This window comes from Mustela nivalis, assembly GCF_964662115.1.
Source record: "Mustela nivalis genome assembly, chromosome: 10".
Lineage (NCBI taxonomy): Eukaryota > Metazoa > Chordata > Mammalia > Carnivora > Mustelidae > Mustela > Mustela nivalis.
The window spans coordinates 40,903,714-40,920,618 of record NC_139029.1 but is presented as its reverse complement, the minus strand read 5'-3'; the positions used below and the strand labels follow the sequence as shown (position 1 = coordinate 40,920,618).

General features: G+C 54.4%; 1 protein-coding gene across 20 annotated transcripts in view; it reads left to right on the top strand.

Annotated features, from left to right (window-relative positions):
• LRP8 (LDL receptor related protein 8) overlaps window positions 1-16,905 on the top strand; it is a 78,765-nt gene that overhangs the window by 48,341 nt on the left and 13,519 nt on the right. For 6 of the 20 annotated variants that reach the window (XM_082688485.1, XM_082688489.1, XM_082688499.1 and 3 more), the window contains 11 exons: window positions 744-866; window positions 2,802-2,879; window positions 4,058-4,177; window positions 4,258-4,383; window positions 7,250-7,424; window positions 9,408-9,635; window positions 12,355-12,473; window positions 12,717-12,856; window positions 14,250-14,391; window positions 15,364-15,516; window positions 16,393-16,617. In XM_082688485.1, the coding sequence (XP_082544611.1) occupies window positions 744-866; window positions 2,802-2,879; window positions 4,058-4,177; window positions 4,258-4,383; window positions 7,250-7,424; window positions 9,408-9,635; window positions 12,355-12,473; window positions 12,717-12,856; window positions 14,250-14,391; window positions 15,364-15,516; window positions 16,393-16,617 (1,629 nt within the window). The remainder of the gene's footprint in view (window positions 1-743; window positions 867-2,801; window positions 2,880-4,057; window positions 4,178-4,257; window positions 4,384-7,249; window positions 7,425-9,407; window positions 9,636-12,354; window positions 12,474-12,716; window positions 12,857-14,249; window positions 14,392-15,363; window positions 15,517-16,392; window positions 16,618-16,905) is intronic. The other 14 variants (XM_082688486.1, XM_082688493.1, XM_082688488.1 and 11 more) reach the window with 5 other exon arrangements.

The following is a 16,905-nucleotide window of genomic DNA, read 5'->3' as shown; positions in this document are numbered from 1 at the left end:
TGTGTGTACCCCCAAAGCATCATTTGCCACTAAATTACCCAGATTTACTCCCTACAGGTCCTGCTGGCCCCAGAACAGGATTTTAAAGGACTTTGCAAAAGCTCAAAGAGGCCTGGGGGGGTGGGGCATGTGAAGGCACTGCAGGAAGTCCACCCGCACCATTTGTCCACGCCCAAGCCTCCACGTGGCTTTCTTCTAGCGTAAGCGTAACCTCCGTCCCCAGGGAGCTCCCTTCATTCTCTGTGCACTTCAGAGGACTTGTGCACCGTCCTCTGGCGGGACTCTGCCTCTGGTCATCACTCCCCACCTGTAGGAACCAGGACCCTGACCACAAGTCATCTGGGAAAATGGATAAAGGGTTGGGCAGTGAGGCAGCCTCCCCTATACAGGGCCTCTAGGACACAGGTCCCCCTCAGATGGTCAGTCCAGTCCCCAGGGTCTCTCTAGGGTTTCTACTTTCCTCTCAGGGCCCAGAACTGCCAGATCAGGCATATCGCCCCCTCCCCTCCACCAGCCTTGCCCAGCTAAATGATACGTGGGCATCCTGACTTTATTCCTGGGGTTCTGCCCTTCTGAGAGCAGAACTCCCACCAGCCCCGTGTCCCACTGTCTATCCTGGATCCTTTAGAGACCTATGGGGACTGAGGCTGGAGCTTCGCTCACCTCCCACGGACCTAGACCAGCCTAGCCCTCCATGCCCAAGGTCTCACAGGCCCTGTCCACTCTCTTGTCCGGCCCGACAGAATCAACATGTGAGGGCCCCCGCAGATTTCAGTGTAAGAGTGGCGAGTGCGTGGACGGCGGGAAAGTGTGTGACGCTCAGAGAGACTGCCGGGACTGGTCGGATGAACCTCTGAAAGAGTGTGGTACAGTACCTGTCTCCTTCTGCCTGCTGGACTCAGCCCCACCATGCCCCCTCCTGGCATCCAGGCCAAGGCCCACACCTGCCCCTCTGCACACGTTCTGCTCTGACCCTCTCTCTCTGGAATTGTGCATTGTCCTCTGGCGGGACTCTGCCTTGTGGCCTCATTCTGCATCTCTACAAATCAAGCTGCCTTTCCTTTCCAACCCAGATGCTCAGTTATGCTTCCTCTCACAAACTCGGCCTCTCCTCCTCTCTCCTTCCCCATTGAGACCTTTGCTAACCTAGCCAGGGTCCTGGCCTCTGAGGCCTTCTAGTCTCTGCAGGAATCCAGGAAGAGAGGGAGAGGTAGGGGACAGCAGACAGTAGCCAACTGAGGTACATTCCAAAGCCACCTGGCTCGGGCCAGGCCGAATGAGGGTAAGGCAGACCCAGCAGCAGAAGGTGACAAGAAGGCGACACCATCCTGAGCCCCAAGGAGCTTGGGCTTTCTGAGAGAGAAGACTTACAGGCTGGACATGAGTAAAGGGCGGGATGAGGCAGCTGTTCTAGAGCTAGAGCTGTGAGGGAGGGTTCCAGGCTGAAAAGAACAGGAGAGTCTGGGCTGTAGGTGAGGTGAGCAGCCCACAGAATATGCTAGAAACCCACTGTGGGCTCCAGGAAGGTTCATGTCTGAGCTCCAAGCTTTGGGCCCAGAATTCCTGGGAGGACGGAGCCTATATCCAACCCTACCTTTCTGGCAGACCAGGCTGCCAGTCTGAAGATTCCGGGGAGTTTCATTCTCTAGAACTCTCCAGGAACAGCATGTTTCCACCCCTGTTGGAGATTTAAAAAATTGGTTTTGGAAGGCAGCGTGGTCGGTTGCAGGTCACTTAGCCTGCACCGAAGCTGGCGGGAACGCGCTCATCTTAGGCCTTCCTGCTCCCTCAGACGCCCTGCCAGGAAAAGTCCCAGAGGAAGGAACGTGAGCAAAAGATAATAGGGAAATGGGAACAACGGAGCCCAGCCTCCACCACCAACAACCCCCTCACCCCTCACAGATCTGGAGTTAGCCAGGGGCTGCTAACCTACTAAATCTCTTCTTTCTGGTCTTTTGCACGACACATCTAAGAGAAGTATGTACGCATGTATTTGTGTCTGTGTGCTGGAGAGCCCAGTGTCTGTGTCCACGGCTCCTCCTTGGAGTAAGGCAAGGGGACTGCATCTTGTGTCTCTGTGCGTCCCTGCATCCGTGGGAATTTGTCTGTGGGGTCTGTGCGCCCGCCAGTGTGTGGGAGCATGTACGCAGGGACACGCATGTGCTGGGGACAGTGACTCTGCCCCTCCCTTCCTTGGCAGTCTCTGGACCACCCCCACCTCCCCTGCAGGCACCCAGCAGAATCGCCTCCAGCATAGATAGCACTGGGAAGGCCCAGGGAAGCACCTCCAGGCGCTGCTTTGGCACTGGCCTTCCAATGCACGGTCAACGAGGACCCACTACTCATTCTCTCACCCCGAAGGGACTCTGTGCTTTCCTCTATCAGAGAAACCTGAGCCACTTCGAGCTCTCCCTCTTCCCTTTTCAGAGCCATCCTACACATGCTAGTCTGTCAAGGGTTTGGTAAATACAGCTGTGGAGTTGCTGCTACCTACAGAGGGAGGGGGGCGGCGAACAGAGGGAGGGGGCAGCGAGTGGGTGCGTGAATGAGGCAGTGAGCGAGCGGTGAGCAGAGCAGACGGATGGACGGCACTGAGGGAATAATACAGTGTGGGAGAGGTCAGGGGAGGAGTGGAGTGACCGAAGATTCCCGGAGGTGGTGCCCCACAGAGTGCCCCTCAAAGCTGCCGTGGCTCAGCCCACCCCAGGGGACTGGGCCTTTTCCCAGGGCTGGACCCAGCTGAGTACCCCCAACCCCCCAGAACTTCCAGTCATGGGGTTGCTGTGATCTTGTTCTTTCAGTGCTACCAACATCCCGGGGAAACAGGAGGCGGCCCAGGGGTAAAGGGGAGTCATCCGTACGCATGGCTTGGGCTGGAGGTGGGCACCCGCCGCTGTGCATGGCCTGGGGCGGACCACTCAGACCAGCTCTGTGCATGGCCACAACTGGCTTGGCTCGGCTGTGCTTGGCTTGGCTGCAGTGGCGGTGCATGAACCTGGGGGGTAGAAGGGTGGCAGGGCACCTTCTCTTGGCCTGCAGAATTAACCTGTGATCCCAAAGCTCAGAAGATGCTGTGAGGACATGGTGAGCTTTGGTGCCGGCCTCCCTAACCTCCCCTAGGACTCTGCCAGAGGGGGCGAGGAAGCGTAGGGTGGGGAGACCCGATGAGCTTCTGGCTTCCTTCAGCCCCTGCAGCAATGGGACCAGACCTGTGATTGAGTATAAAAGGAGGGATAGGGGCTGAGAGGGGAGAAGGTGGAAGTAATCCATCATATTTCACGGTAGGAGAGAAATGCCAGAGCGGCAGCTCTGTGTAGAAAGCACCTGAGGTCTTAGATAACCACAAGCTCGGTGGGGTCAGTCTCTGTTGTTCAGACTCCCTCTGGGCGGCAGTGAACTAGCCCTGGGCCCTGTCCTGGTCGGGACATGGACAGATGGGATGTGTCTGGAGGAAGGCACTTGGATAGCAGGGCGTCAGAAATCAGCGCTTCAAGGAGACTCAGAGGGAACCCTCAGACACTGGCCAGCCCCAGCCAGTAGAGCTGGAGTGGGAGCAAAAGCTTCAGGAAGGCCAGTCCAGTGAGGAAGGCTTCCCTGGGAGGGAAGGGGCTCCTTGAGGCTGGAAATGTTTAAGCAAGGGCATTTCAGAAGGGGTTCTTGAGGTATCCTGAGGGTGAGAGGTGGTCCCTGCACAATGAGGTCACGAGGAAGGAGGAGCTGTGAGACCTGTGTTTGTGAAAGGAGAGACCTCAGGCGGCCTAACTGCCTCTGGCCTCCGGGTACACAGAGCCCTGGCCTGGGAGGCAAAGGACCTGAGTTCCACTCTGTCCCTGTCTTTGGGTCCAGCCTGGAGCAAGGACCTGCACCTCTCTCTGAGCCTCCTCTGCGCAGTCACCTGGTTAACAAGGCTGCGGCTCAGTGCAGCTGGAGAGCATCCTGGCCCCACGGGGGTCCTGCCGCCCGGAGTCTCTGCTTCAGCTCTAGGCCCTACCCCTGTCCTGCCCCCACCTCCCCAGCCAGGACTCCTGAACCCCCAGGAGCCTGTGTCCTTCCCCAGGGCTGAATGAGTGTCTGCACAACAATGGTGGCTGCTCCCACATCTGCACGGACCTCAAGATTGGTTTTGAGTGCACGTGCCCAGCAGGCTACCAACTCCTGGACCAGAAGACCTGTGGCGGTGAGACCCTCCCCACCCTCCCCCTCCCCCAGACAGAGGCAGAGCACCCTATAGGTTCTGACCTGTGCTCATCCCGGCAGACATCGACGAGTGTGAGGACCCTGATGCCTGCAGCCAGATCTGTGTCAATTACAAGGGCTACTTCAAGTGCGAGTGCCACCCCGGCTACGAGATGGACACACTGACCAAGAACTGCAAGGCTGTCGGTATGGGCACCCCAAGGTGGGGGTACGGGGACAGCTCCATGGGGTTGCAGAGAGCCGGCTGCCGCCACCTCTGTGAGGAGCAGATGGGTACGCAGATACACACACACACGGAGCAGGGGGCACATGCGTTGCTTGGATTATAAGTGTACCTTGCACACAAACACCTGCACAGACCCTGCCCAGAGCCACCCAGTATATCACAGACACGGCACTCACAGTCACACCATGTATGGACACATGCTTGACCGTGCAGGCCACGCATACAGCACAGGCATTCCCAGGAGAGGGCATGACATGCACGGACCCACACATCGTTCTAGGCACTGGGGATTCGGCAGTAAGCAAAGCAGACACAGATCCCTGCGTGCTCTTTGGGACTTACATCCTGGTGCATGGGACAGACAAGAAATCTGATTTAAAAAAAAAAAAAAAATCTGATAAATAAGTGAACTAGCATGGCAGATGGTGGTCATGGTTAAGGAGGAATACAACCCGGGGAAGGGGAGAGGGAAGTCCAGAAGGGCAGAGAGGAGTACAGTTTCAGACAGAGTGGTCAGGGAATGACCTCTGTGAGAAAGTAACATTTGAGTCAAGACCTGGAGGTGGTGAAGGAAGGAGACATGCAGCTATCAGTAGGAACCACATTTCAGGCCAAAGGAACAGAAAGTGCAAAGGCCCTAAAGCAGGAGCGTGTGGGGTGTGTTCCGATGACAGCGTGGAAGCCGGCGTAGCTGGAGCAAAGAGCACAGGAGATGAAGTCATCGAGGGGACTCTGGGCAGATCAGAGTCTTCTAGACCATCATAAGGGCTGTCACCCCACGTCAGGGGGAAGCCTTGGAGAGCTTTGAGTAGAGGAGGGGTGTGCTGTGCCTTTCATTTCCAAAGGCTTCCTCTGGCTGCTGTGCTGGGAGGAGACTGTAGGGGACAGGCAAGAAGCAGGGAAACCATTTAAGAGGTTTTTGTATCATGCAGAAGAGGTGATGGTGGCTAGGACCATCGTGCTGCAGTGTGAATGATACAAAGCAGGCAGACTGGACGTACTTTGCAGGTTAAGACTTATTTTGAAGCAACAAGATTCACATACCCATTGAATGTAAGATGTGAGAGTTAAAAAAAGAGAGTTGAAGATGTCGGCAAGGGTTTTGGCCAAACACCTGGGAAAACAGGATTGCTATCCACGGAGCTGGGAAAGATGGTGCAAGAAGCAGGGTCGGGGGAACAGTAGCTTGATTTGAGCATGTCGAGTTTTCAAGAAAGCTGTGTTGACATCCAAGCAGGGGTTGTGAGGAGGCTCTCGGACGCACAAGCGGAGCTCAGACGCACACACACGATGCATGGTGTGCGGCCACAGTAAGGGACACAAAGCCTGCAAACCCAAAGCCTACCGCCCCTACTGTGCCCCATGCCACATGTACGTTAGCGCGTCATGCATCCCATGCTGCCTGTTCTCGCTGCCCTCCCATCCACCCAAGGGACGCGTGTCCTCCATGCACGGACTGTGAACGTGCAGCAGAGACAGCACATGACTGCCGCATCATCACAGGGTCCCGCAGAGGAACATCTGAAGCGCAGTCACACTAAATCCCAGCCACCTGCACACTGGGTTCCTAGCACCTCGAGATACCCTGTAACCCAGCTCCTGCCTTCAGAGGATCATGTTGCTGCTCTCGTTTTGGGACAAAGAAAAGGGAACCGTCAGGGGAAGGGCTTTGACCTCGGCTCTCCTTCTTTCTCCTTCCTACACCCAGAGTTCTTCTTTCTCTGGACCCTCTTTGGGAACCAGATCCTCTCTTCCCCTGACCCTGCCCCATCACCACACGCAGGTCACAGGCCGAGGCCACACAGGACTCTGTGTTGGTCCTCCCTGGTCCCCAGGGAACTCGTTAGCCTGACACAGATGCACAGTGACAGGGACCAGGAGGCCTGCAGAAATGTCTGCTGGAAAACAGGGGGAGAAGGCCCAGGTAGCTCCAAGTGCAGAGGCTGGGACGTGAGAGTAGAACCAGGTCACAGGAGGGAAACCTGGAATTCAGTGCTGGCCCCTCACAGGCCTCTGGGGTAGTGACCTTCGTGCTGAGTAGCCAGGAATGTCTCGGTCACTAGTGAACTTCCTAAAATAGCCTCCTACGTTTAAAAATGGCTTTTCGTGTGCATGGGTTGCCGTGTGTTGTCTCCATTGCACGTATATGACCCGTGCTGTATATTACACACACCCCACCCCTGCTACTGTTTCAGAGTCCAGTGCAAATGACACCCAGCTCACAGGAACCCCCCTGATCCCTGCCAGCCCCTAAAACGCCATCTCTGGTCATGTCCCTGAAACATCATCTCTAGTCATGTCCCCAAACACGTTCTGCGTAAACTAAAGTCTGAGTCTTCAGGGAGAGGAGTCTCACACTGCATCTCCTCTTGTAAACCTCACCCTAGTTCTGATGTTCATCCTCACACTCCAACCTCAGTCCCCTTCCTAAAACACTTGATGCTCACATTGCCCTGTTGTGAGCTATTGCAGTGGGGCCCTAAGCAGGGGAGCTGGGGAGCCATGCGTTCTAGGCAGAGGGGACCACTTGAGCAAAGGCCCGAGGCAGCCAGGCTCTGCCTGGTCATCATACTGGTCTGGTGGCTGGAGTCAAGGTGTGTTGGTGATGAGTGATGAGGCTAGATGGGGCTTAGGGTCACATCCCAGAAGGTGTAAGCCTAAGGAGGAAATGGGGAGTCGTAAAAGATTTGGGGCGAGTTTATGTCTAATACAAAGAATATAGATCTTCCGTTACACAGGGCACCTTGCACCTTAAGCCTCCCCATACACCGCCCCCCCACCCCACCCCTTGCACTGACCATTTCTCTCACCCTTCCTGCACCACAGCTGGCAGAAGCCCATCGCTGATCTTCACGAACCGGCACGAAGTGCGGAGGATAGACCTGGTGAAGCGGGACTACTCCCGCCTCATCCCCATGCTCAAGAATGTCGTGGCGCTGGATGTCGAAGTGGCCACCAATCGTATCTTCTGGTGTGACCTCTCCTACCGCAAGATCTACAGGTGAGTGGAGGCAGGTGTTCCACAGCCAGGCTGGGGCAGGGGTGGGCGGCCTGACAGGCGGAGAGGAAGGGGGACCTCTGTACCCACTCCGCCTCCAGAATCCGCTGGGGACAGACAGGGACTTGGGCAGAAACACAGGGTCACAACGGATATGGAACTCCCAGACCATCTCCTTCCCCCGGGGCTGGCCAGGCAGAGAGGTCTTTGGGGAGAGCCCCTCTGAGCCCACACCCCTGGGCTTTGACTGACCTCTGGTGGTCTGGGGGGCAGCACCAGACCTGAGAACCAGTCCACCAGGCCAGGAGGTATGACACTCCAGCCTCTGTGAAGACTGTAAGGCAGCTTACCTGTCTGTGGGTCAGATCTTGTGGATAACTCACTCCAACATGACTGAGACCTGGTCCTGCCTGGAGGACAGTGATGTCTATTACGCTGCTCCCAAGAGGAAAGTACAGAGGGGGCCCCTTACCCAATCTGGGGTGTCAGGGAACTCTTCCTGGATGGCACTACCCCCAGCCCAGCCCTTTCCTTTGTCCAACGCCATAGTCAGTGGACTTCCACTCTCCAGAAGGCCCCTCACACACACCAGGAGGTCCTCTGGTAGGTCTTTCTCAAATCCCACAAGCCTGTCTCCCTGTGTGTCCGGGCCCCTTTTTGGACGTCATAACCTTTCTTTGTCCTGAGATCTGTGTGGCAGGACTGCCAATGACCAGGCCCAGGGTAGACTGTTGAAAGAACAATGGGGTGGATGGGTGGATGGATGGATGGGTGGATGGATGAAGATATACCAAGTGCTGTTCACAGACAGCTAGATACGTACCACACCCCGAACGCACAGACACATACTCAGTTTAGACTCACACACAGAAGCAGCTAGGGCCATGTCTGCCCCACAGGTATGCCTGGAAGAAGCAGGATTTGATGACAGACTGGGTATGGGGCCGAAGGAGGTGCATTCTGGGAGGTTTGGATTTCTGGCTCAGAAGCCTGCCATTTTCTGATATGGGAGCAGTGGGTGGGGTGGGGTGTTGGCCATTCTGGCTGGCTGAGGGGAAAGGAATGGGGGGCAGTTTGAGATGTGTTGAGTTCAAGGTCCATGGAACATCCCAGGGGTGCTAGTCGGCTTTACAGTCTGGAGCTTCAGAGAGTGGTCAGGATGGGAGAATCAGAGTTATGGGTGGCAGTGGGCACTGTGGATCTAATCAGCCCGAGGGAAGACATGGGGGAGGAGAGAGCATTGGGGAAAAACAGCATTTGGGAGACAGAGTCCTGGTAGCGTTGCCGCCTGCGTGTCTGCTGTGTGGCAGCTCCCACACTCCCAGAGACAGAAAGCCCTAGCTGGCCTCCCTGCCTTCCTCCCCTCCCCTTCCATGCATCAACGCCACAGTGACCCAACATGCCTATCTGACTCTGACCTACCTCTCACCTGCTCAGTTACTCCCTCCTGAATAAAATCCCGACTGCCTGGCCTGGCCTGCAGGGCCCTGCCTACACTCACTTCCAGTCTGTGTCCCGCATGCTCAGCTCTACCCCCATCGAATGCCTCGCTGTTCCAGAACACACAGCTCTGGGTGCCCGCACATACCATTCCTTGTGCTTTCTGTTCCTTGTGCTTCTGGTGAGCTAATCTTTCAGGACTCAACTACAGAGCCTTCTCCAGTTCTCCAAGATAATGGAGTCTCCGTTTCTTGACTGCTAGAGTCCCTGATGCTTTCCATAATCACGTTGTACTGTGATTACCTGGCTAGAAATTCCTGTCCCCCACTAAACTGAGCTCCTCCAGGCCAGGGACTATGGCTGACTCAAGCCTGTATACTTGCTCCTGGTAGCCTAGGAAATGGGAAGAATAGAAACTAGCCAAGTTCCTCTAAAATCCACTGCCATGGTCTAGAGGGGAAAGAGAGAGGGGAGGGGTGCCCGGGCAGCACCAGATGGACCCCTGGGTGGAACCCCTGCCCCATGACCAGCTCTGGTTGTCCCTAGCGCCTACATGGACAAGGCCAGTGACCCGGCAGAGCAGGAGGTCCTCATTGACGAGCAGCTGCACTCTCCAGAGGGCCTGGCAGTGGACTGGGTCCACAAGCACATCTACTGGACTGACTCAGGCAACAAGACCATCTCTGTGGCCACAATTGATGGTGGCCGCCGCTGCACTCTCTTCAGCCAGGACCTCAGCGAACCCCGGGCCATCGCGGTCGACCCCCTGAGAGGGTGAGTATCCCCACCCAAACTTCCCATTTTCCCTGAGGAGGCACTCAGTCCTCCTGTGTCTATCATTAAGAGTTATCTTGGGGACTTTGGAAGGCCATGGGCCACTCAGACAGCCCAAGGGAAGAAAGTCTGTGTGGGGCCCTCAGACTATTAACCGCTGACCAAGGGTTCTGTGGGCAGTGGTCATCAGGGTTCTCCTTACTCTGCCACTAACTCATATCCCAGAATCAGTGCATCGCAGAGCATAGTTGGGCTCTAAGGATGGCCCTCGTGGAAGCTTCTGGGGCAGGAAGTCTTTCCTCAGGTTGCTGCACGCTGCTGGTGGCAGCTCCCACACTCCCAGAGACAGAAAGCTCATTATTTCCCACAGGGGCCATTTCATTTCAAGGCAGCTCTGCCCATTAGAGAGTGTTTAGGATTTTATTTTTTTTCTCATATCCCCAAATCTGCCCAACTTTGACTTTCTCCATGGGCCTCTGGAGTTACATCAGACGCATCTACTCCCTGCCCTACAGGACAGCCAGCAAGATAACGAGGACTGAGACCACTGACTAGGTCTGGTGCACCCCTGGGTGCACAGCCTCTGGGCCCCTCACCACCCAGGCTGCCCTGGCTGTGGCCACACTTCCATTTTGGGGGTAGTGATTCTGAACAGAGCAAGACTCTTCCCTCCCTTCCCCAATAGGGATGTCCCAGGAAGGCATGGTTTCTCAGCAGCGGTAGCCATATTAAGTTTCCCAGGATCGCTAGCTTCTTCCTGTTACTGTTTTTTTAATTGTAAACAAGGATAAGAAAACCCTCTTCTTCCAGTGAGGGTGGCTGGGGGCCACACTGGCCCCTGACAGAACGTGTGAGGCCTTGGGCAGGGACTGACCACTGTGCTTTACTGGGCACACTTGGGAACAACCAGGCACCCGACCAATGATGAGTCATCTCACTTAATCCCCACTTCAGTCCTGCTCCCTGTGTGTAGTGACACCCAGCCCAGCTCCAGTCCAGTGTGGATGGGTCCGAGTCCCGGCAGGAAACCCGCCGCACACCTGAATCCAGATGACTTGGGGAGGGCTTAACGGGGGGGGTCTCTTTACAGAGGAGTGGGTGAGGTCTGATGCACTGTTCCTAACACTGTGCCCTTAGCAGCACTAGGCCCGAGGGGCAAGAGCAGGGTCGGGTACTCGGGCTGGGAAGGAAAGAGGGCCACCTTCAGAGCAGTAGCCAGCCAGGGGCAACTTTGTAGAGAGGAATCTGGAACAAATACCCTGAGCTCAGTCTCTCGTCCTCCTGCTCAGACATGTCACTGAATGCAGCAGGAAGCCAGAAGACGAGAGAGCTAAGCCCACTGATGTGGTTCGCACACGGGTCAGATTTTTGGGTACAGAGCAGAATGGGGATGGGTAGAGAGTGACTCCAAAGCCACTAACAGAATCACTCAGCCCCCTAGCTGAAGGGGGCCCCCAGGCCAAGGCAGCCTTGGCCTGACACCAGATTCCAGCAGAGGCGGTTTTGGGGAGAAGGAAACCTTCAGGCTTTAGAGTTGGGCTTGCGTTTTATATAAAGTACAATCCTGGCTCCGCCGCTTATTAAAAGCATGAATTGAGGGAAGTCAACCACTGTGAACCACAGTGTGCTCATTTATAAACCGGGACTAATAATTACACTCTCCAGGGGCTCTGGTGGGGCTGGGACGGACACATTTCTTTGTCCAACAAATACTAAAGAAGAGCCTGTTCCGGGTCCCACATGAGCAACCTACAGGTACACAACGAGGGGCAAGACGGACAAGCCTGCCCTCAGGGGACCTTACAGACTAGTGGGGGAAATAGATAGGAAAATACACCTCACCACCCAGATGCCCACAGAAATAACCATTTTTTAAGTGCCAGGAAGGCAAGAACTAGTGCTTTCGGAGGTAATAACAGGGTGGCCCTATTACAGAGAATGATTCTGTACAGCAAAGACATTCACGCTGAGAAGGAGCCGGGGGACGGGTGGAGGCCTGAGGCTCTCAACTAACAAAGCTTGGTGCCTGCAGCCCCGTGGGGTTGGGAAGGGTTGGGGTGGTGGTGGGAGAGAGGCCTGAGCAGGCAGAGCTCTGTCAGCCGTGGGAAGGATTTGGGATTTTGTTTTAGGGCAATAGGAGAAGCCACCGTAAAGTTTAAAAACCAGAGAGTGATGATTTATTTCTGCTTCTGAGAGTTCCTTTGCCTGCTCTAGAGGGATGGGGTTAGAGGGGCAGTGATGGCTGTGTTTATAAGTATGTGAGGCAAAACCTCTCAGTTCATTGCCCGGCACACAGTAGGTACTCATTAATGTTCAAGAATGAAGCGAGGGAAACCCCGGGCTGAGTTCTGGCTGTGTGACCCTGGGGAAGCCGTCTACTTTTCCCTTTGCAGACCAGGAAAGTAAGAGAGGGTTGATGAGGGCCTTTCCTGCTCTGGCCTCCGGGGCTCCGGTTAGAGCTGCCAGAGTGGCAGAGAGGGGCTCTGAGGCTGATTGGCTGAAGCTGGGGGGACTCTTGGGGAATGCAAGCTTCCCAGGGCTCTCAGATGAGGGGAAACTAATGCAACTGCTAACTCTTAAGATTCGATGGTTCCAATGGATTTCAGAGGCCTTCCCAGCCCCCACCAAACATAATATGCAGTGGCTCATTGAGCCCTCTGACCCACACCACCCCAACCCCGTCCCCTGACTAAAATTCCAATTGAGTTCTCTCTTTTAGGTTCATGTATTGGTCTGACTGGGGATACCAGGCCAAGATCGAGAAGTCTGGGCTCAATGGTGTGGACCGGCAAACACTGGTATCAGACAACATTGAATGGCCCAATGGAATCACCCTGGGTGAGGCCTGCCTTCCCTGGATTGGGGCCCTGTTCCACTACCCAGTGCTGAATACCATCTGGAGCCCCACGGGTCTTGTGTTTATATCCCCCAGAGAGTACCCGTGCCTGTATTTCTGGATGGTTGCCCCAGGCTCGCCTCCATGGGAGGCCTGGCCTGGAAATGTGGGTAGGGGAAGTGGGCACAGAGGAGCCGAGATCCTGGTTGGGATCCCAAATTCAAGACCTGATCCCCTTTCCCCAGATTTGCTGAACCAGCGCTTGTACTGGGTAGACTCCAAGCTTCACCAGCTCTCCAGCATTGACCTCAATGGAGGCAACAGGAAGATGCTGATTTCCTCCCCCGACTTCCTCAGCCACCCTTTTGGGATAGCTGTGTTTGAGGTGAGCTCCGGGAGGGGAGACATGTCCCTAGCAGGACTCTAAAGCCTAGAAAAGGCTTTTCAAATAGGATGGCTCTCTGAGACGTGTCCAAACAGAAACAAAGGAAGAGGGAAGCCAGCTGACTTGTGCGCACACAAAGGTCTCGCAGCCTACTGTCCTGTGCTTCCTTCCCAAGACCCCTCTCAGAGCACTTGTCACAGGGAGGTTACTAGACCACATGTGTTCCCTTTCTGTGCCCTCAGCGCCTGGCACTGTACCCCTATACAGAAGGTACACAATAAAGGGAGGGAGGGAAGAAGAAATATACATTTCTTTAGACTCTGCTGTTGGAAATAGCCTGAGAGATGCTATTCAGCTCAGCACACTTTGGCTGACCTTTGCTGGACTCTGGGGTTATTGAAGTGAATCAGACATTAACTCAGTCCTCACGAAGCTCCCCGGAGGGTGGAGCGTCCCACCCATCCTGTGCCTGTATTCGGCCCTAACAACCTTTCTTCTTGGGGAACGAGTAATCCAGAACCAACCCAGGTCTTACCATATCGATATTTGCCCCCAAGGGGAGGGAAAGCAAGGGGACCGTGGTCTGTGGTGGCTATTGGGCCATATTTGCTTGGAGTGACATCACTCAGCACTGCTCTGAAATTCTGGGCAGAATCCCACCTCCAAGTCCAGCGCCTGCTTGGAAAGACAGGTGTGTGCAGACACATGTAGGTGCTTGTGCGTGTGTGTAGCATTGCACACACACACATAGTGTAAAGTGTATGCGTGTGTCTCCAGAAATCCAGCCATTTACAAGCGTGCATTTCTGGTATGTACTAGTGCTTGTGAATATGTAAGTACTTACACCAAGACTTGGCCAAGTGTCTATTCTGGTCCAAGTGTGCTTTTGTGGGTAGGTGTCCAGATCTGTGCATGGAGATGCATGGTTGCACCTGTTGTTGTGGACTTGCCTGCAGGTGCACCTGTAGGCTTATGTGGACAGAATGTTGGATGCATACAGATCCGTGTGTACCAGGAAGCTGTAGGAGGACATACCAGGGAATAGTCCCCTCCAATCTTGGTCCCAGGCCCCGGTAGGGGTAGAAGCCATTGAGACCAGACCTTGGGCTTCTCCTTGGCTCCAGGAAGCAGGCCTAGCACAGCATTAATGAACAGTCTTCAGGCCAAAGCACAGATCCAACAAATAATCCTCCATGATAGAGGGGAACAAGAGTATGTGCCACAGATTAGTGGCTGAGAGCCTATCCCCTGGGCCCCCTGTGAATCTGTGGGCAGGAGAGCTCAGGGGAGAGGTCAGGGCAGTTTTTGTGATGATGGTTTGGGCCAAGCCCTGAGACTAAGGTCACGGGTTTAGGCCCCAGGCCTCCCATCCTGTGCATCTGTACCCCCACAGGACAAGGTGTTCTGGACAGACCTGGAGAATGAGGCAATTTTCAGTGCAAATCGGCTCAATGGTCTGGAAATCTCTGTCCTCGCTGAGAACCTCAATAACCCACATGATATTGTCATCTTCCATGAGCTGAAGCAGCCAAGAGGTGAGCCTTGCCTGGCCCCACAGCCCCTGCCCACACCCTCTCCCTGCACTAGTTGGGCTGTGTGGTTCCCCTAACGCCATGTCCCAGCATTCCCAGGACACGTGGAGACAGCCACTCTCGTTGGGAGTATGCTTTGCTGTCACACATTTTACCTCATTTCCTTCAGCTCTTGGTGAAATAAGGCTGGGTATAAAAGCTATAATATAAAGTTCCATGTGTGCCTACAAGAAGTGGGTGTTACTTTTCTCATTTAGAAAGCTGGGGCTCAGAAAGGTAAAACAACAGAACTAAAACCCAAACTCAGGTCTGTCTGATTCCAAGAACTGCTTCTGCCGGGAGGGAGCACATCGCCTCTCATTTATGATGTGTACCCATTTTGCCGCTATATAAGCTAATATATCCCCGGGCCATGGAGCAATCCAGCTCATTGGGACCAGAAGCCAAGAATCCTGCTCGTTGGGCTCCCGGGCTCTCTTGCTAGGATATAGTGATCAGGCTACCTGTAACTCAGCTGTGGCCACCAGGGTGACAGTGGAAGGTACAGGGGAAAGAGGGGATGAGCATGGTGCCTGATTCTAGACCTGAAAGTTTAAATAAGAAAGAGACATGGCACATGGCATAGAGGGAGAAACATGGACTTTGGAATCCAACAGATTAAATTCAGTTTAAATTCCAACTGTAAAATTACTAGAACTGTAACTTGGACCAGTTTGTCAGTGAGCCCAGATGTCTGGTACCTGTCATTCCGGGCCATGCACCCACCTCTCGCATTGTCGTCAGGGTTGAAGGGAAGTGGGGGGTGAGGGGAGGAACACCAGGTCCAAGGCTGGGATATGCCCAAAAAGAGTAGGAGAGAAAGCTTTTGGAGCAAGCCTACTGGGAAGGGCCTCATCCTTGGGAGAAGGGAGGACTTGGCATGTCTTGTCTTTGCTCCAACTCTCTCTCTCTCCCTCTCTCTCTCTGTGCCATTAGCTGCAGATGCCTGCGAGGTGAGTGCCCAGCCCAATGGCGGCTGTGAGTACCTGTGCCTTCCTGCTCCTCAGATCTCCAGCCCCTCTCCCAAGTACACGTGTGCCTGTCCTGACACAATGTGGCTGGGCCCAGACATGAAGAGGTGCTACCGAGGTAAGCAGACCTATGGTGGGGGGCAGGCCCCCAGCAAAGCGAGATCCCTTCCTGCTAAACTCCTCCCTTGGCTTCCGGGACGCCATATGCTCCCGGTTTCTGTCTGTCTTTTCTGGCTGCGTGTTGCCTTCTTTACCGTCCTTGAATGCTGGTGTCCCACAGGGTCCTTCCAAGGCTTTCTCTTCTCACTTCCAAGAAAAAATGCACATTTACAGACAACATTTTAAACTCAGTTTCAGGGGCTTTCTGGAGGCCCTTGAAGACCTGAAATTAAGAATCCTTTTCCCTATGGCTTCAGTTCCTATTTCTATGCAGGTGACTGTGAGCTTGCCCATTCCTTACCTAGAACTGGACACATGACACAGAAGCCCTTCTGTGATATGATTAGGACTAATAGTTAATACTTGGGTCGTGTAAGCCTCTATTCATTGTCCAGTGTTGATACAGGGCCAAGGCCTTTGGCGTAAGCACAGATCTGCTACATCAGATTTATGAATTATGATTTCCAGGTCCAGTTCTTTAAAGTGGAGTGAGAATTTAAATTTAGTAGTGTAACAATATGCATGCAAAATTCTTCTAGATTTATGTATCCCCCCCCCCAGTCTTTTACAGTGGTCTTGCCCACACCTAATTCTATAGCCTTGTTTTAATGACTTGTCTTAATCAAATCAATGTGCGGTTTAAACACAAAGTACTTGGGATTCAGCTAGAGGAAAGGTCAGAGCCCATTCAGGAGGTTTAGGGAAGGCTTCCTGGAAGTGGCATTTGAGCTGAGCCTTGAGAATGACTTCATAAGTATAATTTATAGAGGCAGTGAGTTAGGCCTTTAGCAAGAGAATTCTCTGTGCAAGTGACTCCTTGGCATTTCCCCTCCAGCACCTCAATCTACCTCAACTACGACGTTAGCTCCTACCACAGCGAGGACACCAGCGGAAAACACGAGAGCCCCTGGGACCACTGTCCACAGCCTCACGTACCAGAACCACAGCACAGAGACACCAAGCCTGGCAGCTGTGGTCCCAAGCTCAGTTGGCGTCCCCAGGGCTCCCAGCATCAAGCCATCTGCCCCAAGCCCTGCGACCAGCAACCACTCCCAGCACTGTAAGGAACTGAGCTCTGCATTCTTTGGTGACAGGGGAGGGGCCTTCGGAAGCCTGGGCGGGTGGGGAGGTGCTGGGGAGGGCTGAGAGGGTTTGTGGAAGAAGAGATCACACCAGAGCAGAATCTCGGATCTCTCTGAGGGAGCTAGTAGAAGTGCCCACCTATGATTTAGGAGTCTGAGGTGCCCCTGACTTGTAGAGGGTCTTGTGGGAAGCCACTTCCTATCTCTGAGCCTCAGTTTCTTCACCTACAAAGTGGGACTGATAACTGCCCTTCCTTCACCGGCTT